Raw genomic sequence first — 19443 nt, 5'->3', positions numbered from 1 at the left:
CTTGATTAATATTCACTCAATTTTTGCTAGGCTAGCAAACACCACATTCCGATTTTGATGTAAAACTGTAAAAAAATAAAAAGTAATGAAACAAACACTTTTTAAAACTACTAATGGTGGCTGAAAATTCATGACTTGGACCTTGAGTTTTATAAGACAACGGTTTATATTTCCACTCTCAATGCAACAAGGCAGTTTGTTGCACTGACTGCACATAATATAAATGTGGTCCATTACACACTCAAAATACCAGTTTCAGTAAAATCCTCACCTCTGTGCATGACACTTTTAGTTGGTATTAGAGATTCAGGCAGAGGTCACGTATTTAGCTCACCAACATCGAATACTGAATTAGTCTTGAAACTCTGTGGAAAATGTTTTATTTTTATTTTTTTTAATCAAATATTGTTCAAAAACACATTTCTCTTGAATATGGCGTGTTTCAGTCAGACTTTTTACAGTAACAACCTGTCACAACACCCAAATGCATGTTTTTCTGTCTTGCCTCGTTTCACTTAAAACAAAAACAGACAAACAAAATGTAGCCTGTAACAAGACATTTCAGCTATGTTGGGTCTCAGTCTGAACACTACGTGGCCCCATGTAAAAGGAGTACATAGATTAGACGCAGGTGGATATAAACACATGATGCCATGGTGTGTTTAATACAAAAGTCAGGACAAATAAACGCAGGCCTCTTTCTTGAGAATGCCACACGTTTTATAAACTGTCGTCATACTTTATCACACAATCGCTTACTTTTATTTACTCAATGTGCCGCGGAGCATGTGAATGGGATCGCAAAACGAAACTCGGGAGTTTGAAAGACAGCAGTCATTGTCACTGTTCAATAGGAGTTCATCAACCATTTTGCAGAGCATAAATTGCAGTTGCCAAAAATGTTGTCAACCGTGTCTTTAAAGTATTTCCATACAGATGACATGGCTCCTCGCCGGAAAGTACTGTACATGCCAGGTTAGTGAAATAGTATCAGTGTTCATTTTTACAAGTAATGTACATATGTACAGTATCTGCTTGTTGGTATGTTTACAGAAAGGAATGAGACCAAAAGGCATAACTAATGATGCCAAGAATATAGCAACAAAGTTTAGAAAAACAATAGAAGCATGGCGCAAATCAGCCTATTCTAGTTAGTTTGAAACATTTAGTGTTTATGACTCCATTGAGACACTTCCCCATTGAGACAACAATATTTCGTTTTTGCAATCAACTATACAGCAGAGTGTTTTATTTGAGTTACTGACAAACGTTTTCAGTGAGCTCCGACTTATAAAGCAAAGCTTCCACCAAGCTGATTCTGTCGAACTGGTACGGCATTGTTTGGTTTTTGTCAACATCTGTGAAATGCATTTTTTAGCTTCAGTGATAGAAAACAAAGAGTGAGGTTTTTGACACCCAATTCAAGTGAGTCTTCTTTTGATAAAACAGTCGCATACAGAAAATTAAGGTCAACAAATGTTGGGTGTGCGCCGATAACGTGTCATGTTTTTATATTTCCACCAAGCGGTACTGTAAAGTACGTTTTATTGCGCTACCATTGTTTACAGCGATGTTTCGAGGAGCAACATGCAATGAAGTAGCTTGTTGTATGGCGTAAAAAGTAATCATGCGGTACGAGGCACACTGAAATCACCTCCAACCTGAACAGTCTTTCGTTTATTGATGGCTTACAGTAGTGGTTCTCAAGCGTTTTACACCAAGTACCACCTCAAAAAATACTTAGCTCTCCAAGTACCACCATAATAGCCTACATTAAAATAAGTAACATAGTAGGCCTAATGGTCACCATAAACATGACATGTTTTACCCCTAAAACTGATATTTATCAATCTAAGATAGTGTGACGTTACAGTTTGAACATTAAAACTGTACTTGAATATAGGAAAAGAAAAAAAGGGTACTGATTTCATTGAAATGTATTGCAAATGACATACGTTGAATTTTAATTAATTGAGTGATACTTTCGTGAACCACTAGTGGTACTCATACCACACTTTTGAGAAGACATCCATATATCCGTTATCCGAGCCGCTTATGATTTACTGTAATTATGTTTTCACTCCAGCGTTAGCATAGGTTAGTGATGAACTACGGCATATTCTGAATCACGTACAAATTCAGGTTGTGTAGCTGCCCTCGGGATGGATCTGTCGTAAACAAGGACCTCATGTTGTTCAGAAATATCTGACCCAAACTGTCTTGCTTTTCAGTACCCATTTGTTTGGTAAGCTAACGGAGAGAAACAGACTGTTCATTGACCGACAATGAATTAGCAGCATTCTTCCAAGTTACAATTGCACTGAATGGGAAGCCAACAAAAAAGCGCTCCTGTAGATTAAGAGGCAACCGGGATTTACCGTATAATCCGGACTATAAACCGCAACCTAATTCCTAGATTTTGAGCCATGCGGTTTATAGACCGGTTCGGCTATTCTGTGGATTTTTCTTCCACCGCTCGGGGCGCTCTAACCGTAATGACAGTACACTTCAATATAATACCCATTTCCCATTGACTGGATGTGACTGTAGGTGGAGGAGTTCAACAGGTAAGGGCGCCATAGACTAGGTTATTGCATTAGGTGCTGTAATGCTTTGATTTTATGTTTTCCTAGAGGTCCCTGAAGTGCACATGAATGCGATTGGCTGATGTTACATCTGTTCTGTTGTTTTGATGTGAAATCCTATTGCTGATTTAGCATGCCGTGTGTTAGATTGGCTGACTTTATTAACATAAAACAAGACAGGTGCATATCGTCGCTGTCATGTGAAAAACACTTATCTCCATTTTTTTTCCATTTTCTTATTTTTACATGAATCATGTTTCCGCGTTACAGACATCGCATTAAAGTGAAAAATAAAAAAGTTCAAAAAATTGGAGACAAGTGTTTTTCACAGGACAGCGACGATATGTAGAATGTAGTAGGACAATAGATGGTGGAGTCTGGTGGACGTTAGCTGACAAACTGGAGCGGTCGTCGGCAGTGAAATGAAGATAAGTACTGTTTATTTTCTCTTGGTTCTCTTCTGTTTTAATCAGCAACGTTGCTGCAGTGTTAAAAGGCACTGTTAGGAAAGAATCTGCTCAGGTACACATGTACATTTACAGTTCATAATCTTTCTGTAAATGCAGTAAATATAAAGGTTTTCAACATAGATAGGTGCGGCTTATATAAAGGTGCGGTTTATTTAATTTTTTTCCAAAATGTTCTAGAAATAGAGTGTGTGCGGCTTATATACCGGTGCGGCTTATAGCCCGGAAAATACGGTATGTTTCTTGTACACGGTTACTACCAGCACTTTACGGTGCCATTTTTTGATTGGCTATAACTCAGTCAAATTACACATTGCCTTTCTAGTTCAGGATGGCATGATGTTACACAGTTGATACATCTGAGATAGCCATCACCATCGTGCCGAAACTCAAGCCTGCCTGATCAGGGTTTTACTGATCGAAACCCTCCCGTCGTGAACCGAACCGTACCGTTTGGTGGAAACGTGGCTTTTGTTGATTGGCGGGTTACATGCGGTCATTGCTGCCACAGCGTGACACCTCACATCTATCACCAAACTGTAGTAGAAACCAGTTCAGAGTCTTTGGGGTGGAACTTGTTGATGTGTCGGTTTCTGTCTCCCGTCTGCCTGAAAGTCTGTTTGCAGTAGGGGCACGAGTAGGGCCTCTCTCCCGTGTGTATGCGAGCGTGCACCATCAGCTTGTGCTTGCTGACGAAGGTTTTATTGCAGCTGACGCACGTGTAAGGCCTGTCCCCCGTGTGGTAGCGCTGGTGCATCCGCAGCTCGGTCATGCGGCCGTAAGTCCTGCCGCAGTCGGCGCACTGGAAGCTGGGCGGCACGTCCATGTGCCGCCTGCCGTGCAGCCGCAGCCCGCTGGCCGAGCGGAAGGTCTTGCTGCACTCGGAGCAGGCGAAGGGCTTCTCGCCCGTGTGCGAGTAAATGTGCTGCTTGAGGTTGGCGGCCGTGGGGAAGCCGTTGCCGCAGTGCGGGCAAAGGTGCGGCCGCTGGCCCGTGTGGAGGCTCAGGTGCTTCTCCAGCTTGCCGGCGTTGAGGAAGGTGCGGCCGCAGATGTCGCAGCTGAGCGGCGCCTCGCCCCGGTGGCCCTCCAAGTGCGCCGTCAGCTCGGCCAGCGCGGCGAAGGCGGCGTCGCAGCGCGTGCAGTTGTACGGACGCTCCTTGCGGAACTTCCTGTGCTTGAGGCAGTGGCGCTCCAGCTCCTCGTTGTCCACGAAGGTGTCCATGCAGTACGTGCACTGGAAGGGCCTCTCCTTGGTGTGCGTTTGGAGGTGATACTTGAAGGTGGTGTGCTTGAGGAAGACGCACTCGCAGTGCGGGCACTTGCTCTCGCGCCGGTCGTGCATCTCCACGTGCCGCTCGTACTGCGCCAGCTCGCCGAAGTGCTTGCTGCACACGGCGCAGTGGTAGTGCTCGTCTTTGTGCTTCTGCTCGTGCTTCCTCAGCACCGCCTCCACCTTGAACTTCTTGCCGCAGACGCTGCACAGGTAGGAAGCGTTATGCGCCGCCACGTGCGCCTCCAGCTCCTCGCGGCTGCCGAAGTTGCGGTCGCAGCGCGGGCACGTTCCGCTCTTCTCCTTGGCGTGATTGATCAGGTGCTTCTTCAGCTCCTCCGCCGAGGCGTAGTTCTTGTGGCACTGGGCGCAGGTGTAGCTCTCGTTGTTGGCGGCCCGGCAGTGCACCATGACGTGCCTCTTTAAGTGGTACCTCCGTCCGAACACTTTGCCGCACTCTTCGCAGATGAGCGAGTGAGGGCTGCGCGGGATCTTGTTATGTAACTTGAGGTGGCTCTCCAAGTGGGCTTTCTCCTTGAAGCTCTTGTTGCAGGCGGGGCACGTCAGCTCTTTGCCCGAGTGCATCTTGCGGTGCTGCTTCAGCTTGGCCCAGCTCGCCAACGTCTTCCCGCACTTGTGGCAGCTGTACTGCCGCACGCCGTGCTGCTTCCTCATGTGGCGGTTGCGGTGGTACGACTGGCTGAAAGCCAGCGAGCACACCGTGCACTGGAAGGGCTTCTCTTTGGTGTGCGTGCGCATGTGTCGGTTGAGCTTGTCGGCGTAAGGTAAGGTCACGTTGCACACGGGGCACACGTGGGTCTTCTTGCAGGGGACGCTCGCGCCGCTTACGCCTTGGCGAGAAGTCGGCGTCTCCGTCCCGACGCGGACGCCTGAATCCTTACTTTCATTTGACCCGCCATCAGCAACACTTCCGACAAAGTCCATCAGTGGGTCCGCCATGTTGGTTTGGATTTCCTCCACATTGTTTTGGACTCCCTCCCCTTGCATCACCTCAGCGCCTCCCTGTTTGTGCTCTTCGTGATAGGCGAGGTGGCGTAAAAAGGCCTCGTCGTCGGGCGACCTCTCGGGGCAATAGGGACACAGCAGGAACTGTGCCGTGTGCACCTTCTTGTGGCTCTTGAGCTCCGCCACGCTCCCGAAGCTGTCGCAGCACGTCGGGCACACGTGCTGGGCGGCGTTGTGCTGGACTCGCATGTGCCGCGTCAGGTGGTACGACTGGCTGAAGACGGTGGGGCAAACGGGGCAGCGGAAGGGCTTCTCCTGGGTGTGCGTCCGCATGTGCCGAGCCAGCTTGTGCGCGCTGGCAAAGTGTCTGTCTGTGCAGAAGGCACAGGTAAAAGTTTTACGGATCTTTGCGGTGACTTCCGTATTTGGCTTGTCCAAAAATTCCTCTTGTTTGAAGGGTGATAAGGAGGAGCTCCCGCTGTTTTTATCATCATAATCATCATCATTGCAATTGTCGCCGTCGTCGTCACTATCATCCTTCGGATTGTTTTCGTCACGGCTGCAGTTGACTTTGCGTTTGGACCTTCGGGTCTCAGTCACAACTTTCTCCCCACGTCGAGGTCTTCCTCTTTTGCGGCGTTGCACAAGAGGCTTGATGTCAGGGACATTCACGGCCCCAGACTCCACCTCTTTTGCGATGCGCAGGGCGCTTTCGACGGTGAGAGTTTCCCTTTGAGAGCGCAGGCGCTCTCTGAGGTGCGGCAGTTTGGTTTTCTCAATCAGCTGATTGACGATCAGTTCGTCGCCCGCGCAGTCGCCGGGCGCCAGCAGCGCCTCCAACGCCGCCACAAACTCATCCGTGCTCTCGCCGGCCAGCTGCGCCCTTTGGTGGAATCGGAGCAAACGCGCCCGAGTGGCGCGGCCGGCGGTGAAGTACGCGGTCAGCGCAGAGACGGCCGCCACGTACGACTGTTCGAGCGAGACGAGCGTCGCGAAGACACGCTGACCCTCTTGGCCCAGACAGTTATGCAGAAGCATACATTTACTGGCGTCAGTCAACTTTTCGTCGTCGAGTGCCTCCAGGTAGCGTTCGAAGGCATTGAGCCACTTGGGCCAAACCATGTTAGGTTCATCGGGCGTTGGCAGGAAAGGGGGCGGCAGGGCCAAAATGATAAGTTGTGGCTCTGGAAGGAGGACTTTCCGGATCAAGTCGTCCACGACGAGCGTCACTTCACCCATCTTTTTTGCTCAGACCGCTTAGATTTTTTTTTTTTTTTTTTTTTTTTAAACTTCCACTCGGGTTTGCTGATGACAGTCAGATTGACGGCGGGACACTAAAAAACACAAAGTTGATTCATGTTAATACGACATACCCGCCGAAGAAGAAAAAGAAGTCAAAGAAAAAGAATAATACGTAGAAGTAGTAGTAGTAGTAGAGGAAGAAAAAGATTATCTTTCTTGTCCTTAAGAGGCAATTTGGTTTGCAACAGTGCAGCACAATAAAACAGGAAAAAGAGAGAAAAAAAAACAAAAAACAATCAAGGTTTATGAATATTTAAAATTCCATGAACACACAGTTGTCATCATAATATATGGAGTGCAATCTCATAGCTGATTTAAATGCTTAACATCTGATGGAAGGTACGAACGCTCTTAGGTATCTATTAGACTTTGCCTTCTTGCAAATGTGAGTATGTATATATACATATATATATACACATATACACACATATATATATATATATATATATATATATATATATATACACATATATATATATATATATATATATATACACATATATATATATATATATACACATATATATATATATATATATATATATAAAACAAATGATGAATACAACATTCCCATAAGCGAGCTTTAAGAAGTCCTCAACTTCCTCAAATAAAACACTCTCAGGTTGGCCTTCATAAATTTATCGAGTTGGCCTCAAAAGTCAATTTGCTATCCAGAACAGTTCCTAAATATTAATGAATGAATACAAAACTATATACATTAAATGTAAATGTTGAACAAGCCAAAGGCCAATGGTTATGTTTTTTTTATAATTACAAAAATAAATAAAACCCATATTGTAAAGAAACTCAAATCGAAACATTTTTTTCCCCTTCCGAAATAAATTGTTTTTCTTTTGAGGTTAAAAAGTGATCCGTCAAATTGTCGCTGCAATTTTTTTAAACCTAGATAATGACCAACTATTGTGTTGCGATGCGCAATTAAATCTGTATCTGACTGGTGAAATTCAGATCAGCAAAAAATTCCATGAGAAAACTATTGCATGTCTTTGCGATATGCATATTGCATAGTCTATTATCGTGATATCGATATTTTTTCTATACACGTATTGTGCAGCCCTACCGCTTATCCATAATTGAGAGTTTTTATGGTATAGGATGTTGCACCATTTTTCCCAAGAGGCTCTACATATTTTTGTTTTTGATTCACCACTTTTAAATCATAACTGTGACTGTCAAATCAAGACAGGCAGGGATAATTGTAAAAGACACTCCTTACAGGTATATATTACTAGTCTGATGTGATCCACTTACTATGAGGGGCGAGTCAGACCAAATGCCAGGTCCCAGTCCTAGCCTGCCCGTATGCTTCCACACTCCTTTTTATTTATTTCTAATTCCACTTGGCAGTTGCTTATCAGTATCATAATTACACGTAGCAGCAAATCAAAGTGATGTGCATTAAACATTTTAAGCATGTTTGGCCTCTTTGTTGAAAGTGCCCCTGAGCACTATGCTCCTCACTCCACGAGTTGCTGCACCGCCTCTTTAGATCCACAAACACAGCAAATTGATCGATATTTAACTCATAATATACAATATACCAAAATTGGGAACTGATTAATTATTCAGTCCAAACGAGGATATAAAAGGAGGTGTTTGAGAAAATAACGTCAAATTCATACAATAGGGAACGAGCCGATGCAAACTCACCACACCGAACTGGACAGCGGTCAGTCAGCGGCTTGGCTCAACCGTCAGTCCGGTGCCGGAATGTTGTACGTTTTCAAGACGACATCCGCGTTTTTGAATGAATTTGAGAATCGGTGCGTGTTTTAGTTGAACTAATACAAAACAACCATGACGACGTTAGAGGAAAATCCGCCATGTCGACTCGCTTTACTTCTGGTTATCGCAAGGACACGGAGCGACCCACAGCGCCCCTGTGTGGCCAGGATGCTTTCTGACAACGTGCCGCTGTTTCGTTTTTTTCCCTCTTTCTTTTCATTTTTCTCTTATTAACCTTCTTTTTCTTTAGCCGTTGTTACTGTGACTAATTTTACTCACCTTTAAATAATTAGAAATGATTACAACAAGTTTAGCAACATGTACTTTTGAGCAAAGTTTTGCGATAAAAACAATTGTGGACAGCAATATAATTTAATAAATGAGTGGTTCAGAAAATGAATTTTGAAAAAAATAACGAAATTAACAGATTGTAAGGTTTGTGGTGTCATTTAACACAAAAGTCTGTATTTTTAGTGAACAAAGACCAAGTATTAAATGAAAACTTTTTGTAGCAGATACTAAATTACATACTAGGTCCTGTGCAAATGTGTGCTGGTATGATGACAATGACGTTTTGAATTCTGCACGTGCTGGACAAAGAACAGGGCCATAGACACACAGTTTAACAATGACCATTTATTCACACACCATAGAGGCGTTAAAACGTGTGACAGAGTGCTGGAGGCTGCTGGCTGGCTGGCTGGCTGGAAACTTTAAATAATACATGAGGAGTACAAACGTGTGCATGTGTGTAAATGTGTGTGAGTGTCAGCCCTCCGTAGGGGTCAAAGCTCGGCCACTTTGGATTTGTTTTACATGTACAAAATTCATTTTTAAAAACAGAAACACACAATGGCGCTCGTTGCGATTAACAATGGTACTTTTTGTGCGCATGCGTCAATCATACACACTCAAACTTGCAAAAAAACCCAAAACAAAATCAAACGTAAAAGAGACTTCGGCTTGGTACACGCGTCACATGTTGGGAGAATAAAATCAAATCGAATTTTTTTTTTTTTTCCATATACTCAAAAAGCACAATCACACTCAATTTGTAGTGCTGGGGGAGAGACACACACGCACACACACATCCTGAAACAGTGATTATCACTCCCTTTTTCTCCCCTAAATGTATTTTAAAGCTGTCATCTTCATATTTGTGCACAGGAAATCCACTCTTCTTGCTCCTGTGCCGTCTTCTTCCCCAAAAAGACGTCACATCAGATGGTGCACATGTGTATTTTTGGAGTGTGCGCGTGTGTATGTAAAGACAGACGACAAGAAGCTTTTTTTTTTTTTTGTGCTGATTTTTCCATGTTCCACCGGCTCAGTTCTCTTCTCCAAGAGTCTCTGCAGTGTCCGGATAGAAGTGGGAATGTGTATGGGGATGCTGACAGTGTGTGTGTGTGTTGTGGGAGCACAGTGACACTCAAGCATGAAAGAGCTGGAGAGCTTTGTGAATAGGGAGAAGAGTCCGTTTTTTTTCTTTTTTCAGGGGGCATTGAGTTCAAGTCTCCCCTTCCCTCAAGCCGTCCGCTCTCCAGTTCACAAAATGAGGTTCCCATCCAAGTAGCGTCACATCGCGCACATGCCCCGCTCACACAAAGGAGGAGAATCCCGTCACGGGCGTGCGTGAGCCAGGCGGGTTGGTGTTGGGGTTGGCGTGGGTGAGCGCCGGCTGCCCCGTGGGCGTGTAGACGCCGCCCGCGCTGTGCTGGGTGACCACGGTCTGGTAGTACGGCTCCGAGTCGGCGGAGGCGGCGCACTCCTCGTAGCTGAACGGCGAGCCGAGCGGTTTGAGGCCTTTGGGTTGCCGCTTCCACGAGTTGTAGTAGGTGGGGTCGCTCATGTAGTGGTTGACGAAGGAGTGCTTGGGCTGCTCGTCCTCGTAGTCGCTGTCCGTCAACTGGACGTACACGCAGAAGAGAGATGGTGAGATTTGTACATACATTTTTCAATGGCAATTTTTTAAGAAGCTTGGAACTTGAGTAAAATTTGGGAATTCATGCGGGGGAAAAAAAAAAAGTATATTTCGATTCAAGGACTGTTGTAGTAGCTTTCTTTGATCCTTCAATACAATTTCCTGTCAAATACAACAGTTGAACAATATACTGAACACGTACAACTAACATGGTATTTGAATTTGGCTTTGCAAAGTGCTCAAATTAATGTGGATTTCTCCAATGAGTCATCGAGCAACTTTTTAAAGTAAAACTTCGTAAGTCAGTCTTTGCGACAGTGACTCTCCTCGAGTTTGGCTGTGCAGTGAGCAGAGGTCAGCTGCTACAGGAAGTAAATAAAACTGAGTTTTTTTTTTTTTTTAGTGCGTTATAAAATGTAAATAAATCTCCATAGTTAATGCTATATATAATAATATATATCATGCGTAAGGGTGCTTATTGGAAGCTTGAACATGAGCTACCTCTGACTCTGAGACTTCGGTGGGTTTTTCAGTGAGCGTGGTGCTCTCCGTCAGAACTGCTCCGTTGTAGTTGTTGCAGATGTCCTCGTCCGAGTAGTGAAGACCGCCTGGACTTGGTCTGGGAGGTGACCTAGAACCGGACCACACAAAAGGGAGAAGCTGAGCATAGTGCTAAAATGAAAGTGTGTGTGTGCGGACAGTTTGGGCCAGCAAGGACTTCTCTACTGGCCTAACACTAACAAAAACAACAATTTAATTTATTTACAACCCAAATTCCAAAACAGTGGTGCCTAAGCTCTTCTCTGAGTTCATCAGTACAACAGTAATATTAGTTGTTGTACGCAAACGATAAAGAGTACAGTCAACCCCCGCATACTCGCGGTTCAGCATATTCTGGGATTTTTTTTTTTTTTTTTTTCAATATGCTAAAATATTTTTTAAACATTAATACTTTTCATCACACCCCCTGTTTTTTAACCTATCAGATTTCAACTCCATCCTCACAGGGCCTGCTGGCCCTCAAGAAGCATTCTTCATCCTCTGTTTGGTCTGAGCAAAACTAGTTACAGCTAGCTAGCTATTGCTAGCTAAACATGTCTGTTACGATCTACATATATGAAGACCATTTAATGTATCTCTGGTGAGTATAATGTACAAAGTACATCATGCCACTAGTTAAATCTTGATTCCGAACTGCTCTAAATAGAATACGTGGCACAATTGTGTGCTTATATTAAATTCAATGCTATGCTTTTATTCAGCCTTAGTGTAGTATAGTGGTAGTATTAAGAGGTGGATTAACTCCCCACAAAAGTGGGGAGTGTTTGATTGAGTTCGACATGGTACCTGGTCCCGTTCTTTTTCAGGAAGGTGTTCTTGGTGTTGGTGAGCGCTCTGCTGTTGAGCTCCAGTGTGGTGAACCCTCCGTTGTCCAGAGTGACCGACTCCTCCACCGAAGACATGTGTTTGCCTGAAGGACGACAAGAGGGAGGCGGATGGAACAATTTGAAATATAACGACCATCAACACTCATTATGTTCACCCTGAACTTGAGTTGTTTCTCTTAATGCAGTCTGACTTCACGCGTGTCTCATTCATGGGCTTAAAGAGGGATGTTAAAGAAGGTGAAGATCCAGGTCGAGAACAAAATCGAGTAAAAAGATCCCGGGAACAGCACATTACAATCTGAAATTTGATTTGAATCAAATTTAAGATTCTCGCTTTGTCAAATGTGAGTCTCCATGTTGTGATTACTTTACTGGCTAGTGCAATTTGGATAAGATACATCAAATTTGGTTTGACACATAAATGGCACATTCTGTTGAAATTGAATGATACGTCTTTGTTTATGTAGCACTTTGACTTTATTCTCATATTAAAACTTCTATTTATACTTGTAATTCATGTTGTCATCACAGTTCAAGGAACATTTGACGTACTAGCACTAATAACATGTAAATATTTAGAAAATTACACTTATTACAATTTCTCAAAGGGTAAATCACATTTTTTTTATGATGAGCATGTTCTTGCTGAATTAGGAGTACAGGTATTACAATAAGCAGACGTTTACAGAAATTGTAAAATCGCAAAATAGAATAGGGACATTCTTGGAACAACACACAGTATAGCAAACATAAAAAAAAAAACAGGTTGAGAGATCATGCATAACTGCTGACAAACAAAAAAACAATATGATCTTGCTGGAGGTCATTACTTACAATAACCACCAGATTTAGCCAAGTAATACATCAAAAGTAGACTCGTGTCCTTCAAACTTGATAAATGAACACATTTAGCTGCTGTAGCCGGTAACACAATCATTTTGTGTAATAAACTGATGAGAGAGAGAGTTAGAGTGAGAGTTTTTTTTTTGCGTTGGAGGCATCTCTCAATGGAGAACTGATTCCACAAACAACCATCTAACTACTAGATGTCACATTTGCAAAAAGTCCCAAAACAGTGTGGAAGCTATAATAATAAGTGTTTAACTGCAGGCACTTTATTATGCAGTGATAATAATGTACTGTATATCTCCTCAGATTTACCCTTGAGTAGACTTGCCTGTTGACTTTTTATTAGAAAGCAAATATATTACTCTAGCTGAAATAACTTAAGACTTAATTAAAAAGCTATTCCCAGTATCTGCCTGCAGCCTTATTCAGAATAGCTCACAAGGAATATATATGTATATATTATATATATTTTTTTCGTGCTTTGTTTTGTTTTCAGGCTGACATGCTTGAGGGCAGCATTTGTCCTTGAAGCCTGCAGCAGGAGGAACAAAGACGACCTTGTTTTGCTCTCTCTCTCGGGCTGCTCCGGGCAATGTTACTTTAAGTGCAGTCAACTTTTTGGGAAGAGTACAATCAACCCCCCCCCACCCCACCCTTTTTTTTCTTCTAAAATTACCTTTCTAAATGCATGTTGTCATCAGTGTCGTGCATGTAATGAGTTGGCAGAAGGTGTCGAACTGTCATGACTGAAGTGCTAAACCTCCTGAACCGAACATGTCAGTGAAAGGCAGTGGTGGTAAGTAACAAGTAAAAATACTTTCTGTACTTCAGTAGATTTTTCAGGGGTCTGTACAGTACTTGAATATTTATTTTTCAGAAATCTTCCTGCACTTGAAAACATGTACAATAGTGCCTTGACTTACAAGTCAACTTTTTTTCTGTTCTGTTTTTTTCTGGTATTATATTTGTAAAAAAATCCTTTTTTGTACTGAAGTACATTTTAGACTGCACATTTTTACTGAAGTGCAGGCGATGAATCAGGAAGTACTTCTACTCCTACCCTGTTAATTACTTCCAGGAAGTACAAATTTGTGACTACCTTTGCCACCTCTGGTCAAAGTTGGTATTACCTGTGCCACAGGCCTTGTACCTGCTGCTGTGTCCATGCAGCAGCAGGGTGAAGACCAGGATGAGAATGAGGATGAGGCCCACCAGCGCCATGACCAGCAGGAACCACCACTCCTCGTAGAACGGACGTTCGGACAAGGCTGGAGAGGCAAAATGCAGACGGTTGTTTTCACTGCAGTGCCCTTTCAGTTTTCAGTTTATTATGATTGTTTATTATTATATTGTGTATCATTATTATTGTGTGTGCGTTGTTGAATGCATGCGTGTTTACCAGCGAGTGCTGCAGAGGGCGCGCTGGGGTGTCCAAAGCCAAAGCGGTTGACGGCGATGACTCGGAACTCGTAGCTGATGCCCGGTCGCAGGCGCTCCAGCGGCACCGACACGGACCTGGTGCTGGGAGACAGCAGTCGGATGAACGAGTCCCACACGCCCTCGTCTACCGAGACACAAAGAAGGATGTCATGTCAACAAATAAAGTCAGTTGACGGGAATTAATATAGCAATTGTTGTTGTTATATTTGGAAATGTATTTTCATTCAGTTATAATTTGTATCATAATGTTTGGAGTTTATTATAATTCTTCCTAGTGGTGTTAGGGCTTGATTAAAAAGAAAAAAACAATAACGAATTTGTATTGTTGTATCATTATGACTTAATTCTCAAAAGATTTACTCTTGTAATATTTTGACTTGTACTTTGTTGTTGACATGTTTTGAAAGACATTCTAAATGTCTTATTTGACATTTTTTTGTAATCTAAATTTACTCTGGAATAATCCTTTGGTGTAAGATTAATTTTCAGAAAAGTTAAACAAACTGAAAAAAAACCGTTCTTTATTAAACTTCAATCATATTATTCTAAGATTGGTCACATAAAAACAATGAACTTTTCTTTTCCAATATTTCAATTATTTCCATGACTTTATAAATCTTCATTCTGGTTCTCTAATTTGAAAAAAAAATCTGTTGTGTTAGATTTTTATGGTGATTAAAACTAAAATTATAAAAAAAAATAAAAAAAATGCTGATTCTAAAATTGCTGTCATTCAAGTTTTTTTCTCAACATTTGACCAAATAAGCAAAATTCCACTGATTAGCTGACATTCCAGCGTATTACAATTGGACTCATCTACGGCTATGTGGCAATTGTTTGTGCAGTCACAATTGAAACAGTGTGGTGAGAGGTGTGTGCAGCTCCCAATAGGTTAGAACTATCAATACCTGCAAAGAGAATGCTAACCTAGTTAGAATTAAGAGGGTTAGTGCTAACTTTTATCTTAACCTTACAACCAAGGGCACACTGTTGTAAGTTGTATTTAATTATATGCCGTTTTTTTTTTTCAATTTTGACCTTATTCTCCTAATATCTCAATGTTATTCTCATATCATTACCACAAATCTCCAAAAGTGACGGAGAAAACTCTGCCATGTGCAAGTTGCGTCGATCAATTCATGAACGTGTACAATTTGTACTTGATTGGCCTGCGCTCTTGCGCGCAGCACTGGAGCTGTAAATGTAATGATGTTGATTCAGTTTACAATTCCAGTCGGGATCCCCGTAATAGTCTACAATTTACCACCGCCGTTAAATCATTTGCCACTGATGATCACGCCGCTGATAGATCAGCTCATTACAAGCTTGCGGCTGAGATGATTAGCGTGGCGGGTGTCAACGACTCGGGACACAGGGCTGTTAAAAAGACGAAAAGGTACGAGCATCACCTGACGGACGAGATTCGATCACGTAGCCGCTGACGGGCGCCGCCCCGCTGTCGCCCTCTGCCCAGTGGATGGTGAGGGCGGAGGATGCTTTGGTGATGGAGATCTCCATGGGTGACCCGGGTGCGCCTGCATTGTCAAATAGGGACACACACGTGCATTGGATTACATTGTTTTCCTAGAAGCACGACTCAAATAGAAGGTTGGGGCTCGGTGATTAATCCATTTTAACGATTCTAGTGTTTCACCCGCGGTTCATCCTTTGTGCCCCCACCATATCCTATACAAACTCTTCCGTGTTAAGTAGCCCTTTGCCATTCCACCTGTCAGTTTTACCTGAACGAAAGGTGCACCAAAGCAAATTTGATGCTGTACTTGAACCATTTGGAGTATCGGCATGGTTTTGGTCTGTTTTTGAAGATAACACTATGAATTATTCTCCTCAACTGTCAGAATCTTTTTAAGTGCTACTGACACTGAATTATGGAAGTTTGAATACATAAAAGAAGACCCACGAACGACCCACTGCCTTTTATGTATTCAAACTTCCATAAACAAAGTCAGTCAGGGAAGGCCGATTTCCAAATGGATGAGAAACCTCCGCTTCTAGCTACGGAAAATCTTGCTTCTGTAGCGGCTGTAATCACCACAAATATTTACCACCTGCCAAAAGAAGGTACAAGAAGTAACAGAAGAAGAAGTAGTTGTGGCAACTAATGTGTGACGTATCGCTAGTTTAACATGTATCTTACACCAGAACAAGGATTTACTATTTACAGCACCAAAAGGCAAAATAGTGGCTAGGATTTTACCTTTGGCCACAATCTGATGCGGGATTCGAATTAACACTAGAAGGGCCCATGGGTTTTCACAAATTTTTTTGCAACAACTATTGAACGACAAATCTCCATGATATTTGACAAACAACTCTGGTGGCTACGAGTACATGACTTTAATTTGCAAATTGGTGATATGGCGGGGTGACATTGTCAAATGTAAAGCATAAGTAGTCAAATGACCGCCTTCTGGGCTTAAGGTACGGCATTTTAACCTAAAGAGAAAAACATTTTCTGCAGAAGCGATTTATTACGCTTTTTTCTTCTTCATGATACATTTTTTGAGTGGTACGACTTGTACTGCAGCGTGTCTCATCGTCCGAAAAATATGGTAGTTACTTTAAAATGGTACTAATTAGTCCTTTGATAAGCAACACAGTGTACACAAACACCCACCAAAATCGACACACTGCCGCTCGCTCACCTTGGACTGGCTCTGCAGTAAGGTTTGCACTAATTGGGGGTCCGTAGCTAACGGTGAGTGCTTGGACAGTGAACGTGTAGGTGGCTCCTTTCACCAGATCTCGAACCTTCAGCCACCGCTGCCAGCTGCCCTTCACATCCACCGTCACCACTTTGCTGACGCCTGCTCCCACACGGTCATGGGTGTCACGTGTGTGTTATTCAGAATTTGCGTATTTACAGCATGTGTGGGTGTACCTTGCACCGGAGCGGTGGGCTGGTAGATGACCTGGTAGCCCTCCAGCAAGCCATTGGGAGTTAAAGGAGCCCCCCAGGAGACGTTGACGCTCCCTCCCGTTACCTCGGAGAAGGAGAGGTAGCTGGGCTGGCTGGGGGCTGCGAGATTACAGAATCATTACAAAAGGTCTCCAGAAGAAAGCAAAAACAGGTTTACATGTATGATTGGAATTGAGAAAAAAAAAAAATTCTTGAAATATTTTTTTTTCTTTTAAAAGGAAGACTTCGCCACTGCGATAATACAATTTTATTCCTGTAATAGTATCACTTTATTCCCAGGATATTTGCCTTTTGCCCTGTAATCTTTTCATTTTATTAAACTAATTATGCCTTAAAAATTACATGTTTTTGTCGTGTTATTAGAACATTACCCGTGGAATGCTTGCTTTAACATCACAACTATATAGAACTGCAATTTCCTTTCTTGTAATATGAGAACCAAAAACAAAAACTATCAAACAAAACCCCCCAAAAAACCTACAAAAAAGAAAACTATATCAGCGGTCCCTACCCGATTGCAAGGTCTGTGCACCGCGAGGGTCGCTGGGCGGTCCGTCCCCGGCTGTGTTGAAGGCGGTTAGAGTGACCAAGTAAGGCGTGTAGCTGCTCAGGTTGCTCAGGTGCATGCGGGTGTCCGGGACAAAAATCACCTTCACCTTCTCCGTCTGGTTCTGTTTGTTCTTCTGCCAGTAATGCACCTGCCACATGAGAGGAGATGTTAACAACCTTGACTGACTCTTCCACAGCCCATTTGTTGTCTCCCCTCATCGCTGCCCCTCTTGACAACAGTGTGTGCTGTTTACTTTCACGTTCTCTGCTCCTCGACGCCCCCTCATTAATTCTGATAATGTAAAACGGTGACAATGCCGCTTAACTAACAAGAGGAGGACGGTGCTGCTGGGAGGACAAAACACTCAAGTGCAGATTAAAGAAAATACATGTCATGGTGCGGTTTATCGTATGGGCTGCTGTTACATTACAACTTTTTGACCATTGTTTTTTTTTTTTTTATAGGTTTTTACAGCAGAGTATACAGGCAAGTCCAAATTTAGAGTTGCTTTTCTTCAAGGGGGAAGTCCATCCAAAAATTCTTTACAATGTTCTATGCAGCCCACTAGACCAAACACAGCATTCTGATTGGTAATGTGTTTGTGGAATACGAATTAAGCAGCAAAATTGACCTGTTTTCATCCATCTCAGGGGGCGGCCATTTGGTCACTTGCTTTTAACTGAAAATGACATCACAGTTGCTCACGGCGCATAACGACCAATCATGGCTCAGCTTCAGAAAACAGGTGAGCCGTGATTGGTTGTTTCCTTTCCATATTGGTCGTTCCTAGTCAAGACTCCCAAATATATATAGATAAGTGGGATATATAATATTATTGACAGTAATGACTTTTCACCCAATACACAGAGGATATGAAACTATAGATTTGCAAACAGAATTGGCAGGGCAAATCTTCTTGGCCCTTTTCCCTCCACCGTGCAGGAAATAAGAATGTTGCTAGCATTAGCATCAGTGTTGTCATTTCTGCTAGTATCTTTTTGAGAAAAATAGCTGCTAGAGGGCTTGTAAAAGTCGCTAAAATAGTGAACATGTTGCTAAATTGGCAACACTTCAGACACAAGTTATAGCTCTTGCATGCTACCTCGCTTGTACTAGTATCCACCCAGGTCTGCGCAAGCCCCCAAAATTAATGGTTGCCCCAAAGCAGAGAGAATATATGCTTTGCAGTATTGTTGAGCTGTACGTGTTACTTGCTGCTTTGTCTGTGTGAAAGTACAAGTTACGTTTAGAATTAGTGTATTCAGTGTATTGAATTAGTCATTAGTAACATAGTCATCTATGGTGATTTGCATTATATGCTAGCTTAACGCTAGCACACTTTTGATGGACTTGATCTTGACTGAACATTTTGATCTTTAAATATACAATGTTTGATTCTCTTTTGTTATATGTTGATCGTATGCGTTGCTGCTCTGTGTGTTAAAGAATTTGAAGTGTGTGAAGGCGAAATTCTACACCATTCATCTTTATATTTATTCTCTTTTATTCCTCACACTTTTTTGGCGTGCTTCTACTTCCACAGTTTTCACCCGATTCTCGCTATCCCAACTTTAATGAATTCCAAAAAATCACGGCTTCCAGGGGTCCATTTTGTTTCGCCCCTAACATTTACGGTTCTCCCCAAATTCCCAGTTTTTCACCCCAAAACACCCCATTCATTTCCATTGGGACATTCAACACTTCCCCATCTGCTGCGCTGGGTCGATTCCCGCTCATTCCACACATTTTCATAGAGGTCATTCAACTTCATTCAGCTCATTCAACTCACATTACACATCACACACAATTCCTACTCCCCCAAAATTCAAATTATTCAACCTTAAAAAAAAACAATAAAAAGAAAATCACCATTCATTCCCAATGGCACATTCAACACTTGACATTCAAACCTTTCCAATTTAAAATTCACAACATTCAGCTCATTCAACTCACATTCCACATGACCCACAATTTGTACTTCCCAAAAATTCAAATTATTCAACCTTTAAACGCATCAA

General features: G+C 42.7%; 2 protein-coding genes and 1 long non-coding RNA gene across 5 annotated transcripts in view; 1 reads left to right on the top strand and 2 right to left on the bottom strand.

The window, feature by feature from the left end:
- Positions 1-363: 363 nt before the first annotated feature.
- On the bottom strand, positions 364-8441 carry LOC147146192 (uncharacterized). The gene is made up of 2 exons (XM_086034598.1): positions 8262-8441; positions 364-6622 (listed from the first exon to the last, which is right to left on the bottom strand). Exon 2 carries the CDS (start codon positions 6525-6527, stop codon positions 3582-3584), a length of 2946 nt encoding a protein of 981 aa, XP_085890724.1. The 5' UTR covers positions 6528-6622; positions 8262-8441; the 3' UTR covers positions 364-3581.
- A 516-nt stretch (positions 8442-8957) lies between these two features.
- Positions 8958-19443, bottom strand: part of sdk1b (sidekick cell adhesion molecule 1b) — a 325525-nt gene continuing 315039 nt past the window's right edge. For all 3 annotated transcript variants that reach the window (XM_086033471.1, XM_086033472.1, XM_086033473.1), the window contains 9 exons: positions 17387-17573; positions 16837-16974; positions 16601-16762; positions 15344-15469; positions 13894-14058; positions 13625-13762; positions 11605-11728; positions 10759-10888; positions 8958-10242 (listed from right to left, as the gene is read on the bottom strand). In XM_086033471.1, the coding sequence (XP_085889597.1) occupies positions 9934-10242; positions 10759-10888; positions 11605-11728; positions 13625-13762; positions 13894-14058; positions 15344-15469; positions 16601-16762; positions 16837-16974; positions 17387-17573 (1479 nt within the window). In that variant the 3' untranslated portion in view covers positions 8958-9933. The remainder of the gene's footprint in view (positions 10243-10758; positions 10889-11604; positions 11729-13624; positions 13763-13893; positions 14059-15343; positions 15470-16600; positions 16763-16836; positions 16975-17386; positions 17574-19443) is intronic.
- LOC147146191 (uncharacterized) lies at positions 9809-13773 on the top strand. The gene is made up of 3 exons (XR_015087128.1): positions 9809-10268; positions 11625-13290; positions 13636-13773. It is a non-coding gene; the product is annotated as an uncharacterized LOC147146191 (long non-coding RNA).

This window comes from Filicampus tigris, chromosome 6 (genome assembly GCF_054856515.1).
Source record: "Filicampus tigris isolate MCC_2025a chromosome 6, RoL_Ftig_1.0, whole genome shotgun sequence".
Taxonomy (NCBI): Eukaryota; Metazoa; Chordata; class Actinopteri; order Syngnathiformes; family Syngnathidae; genus Filicampus; species Filicampus tigris.
Note: the sequence above shows the minus strand (reverse complement) of the source record. Positions and strands in the feature narration are given on the sequence as shown.

Excerpts from the sequence above, each read along its gene's own strand:
- LOC147146192 (XM_086034598.1), bottom strand. The coding sequence starts at position 6,527 with ATGGGTGAAGTGACGCTCGTCGTGGACGACTTGATCCGGAAAGTCCTC.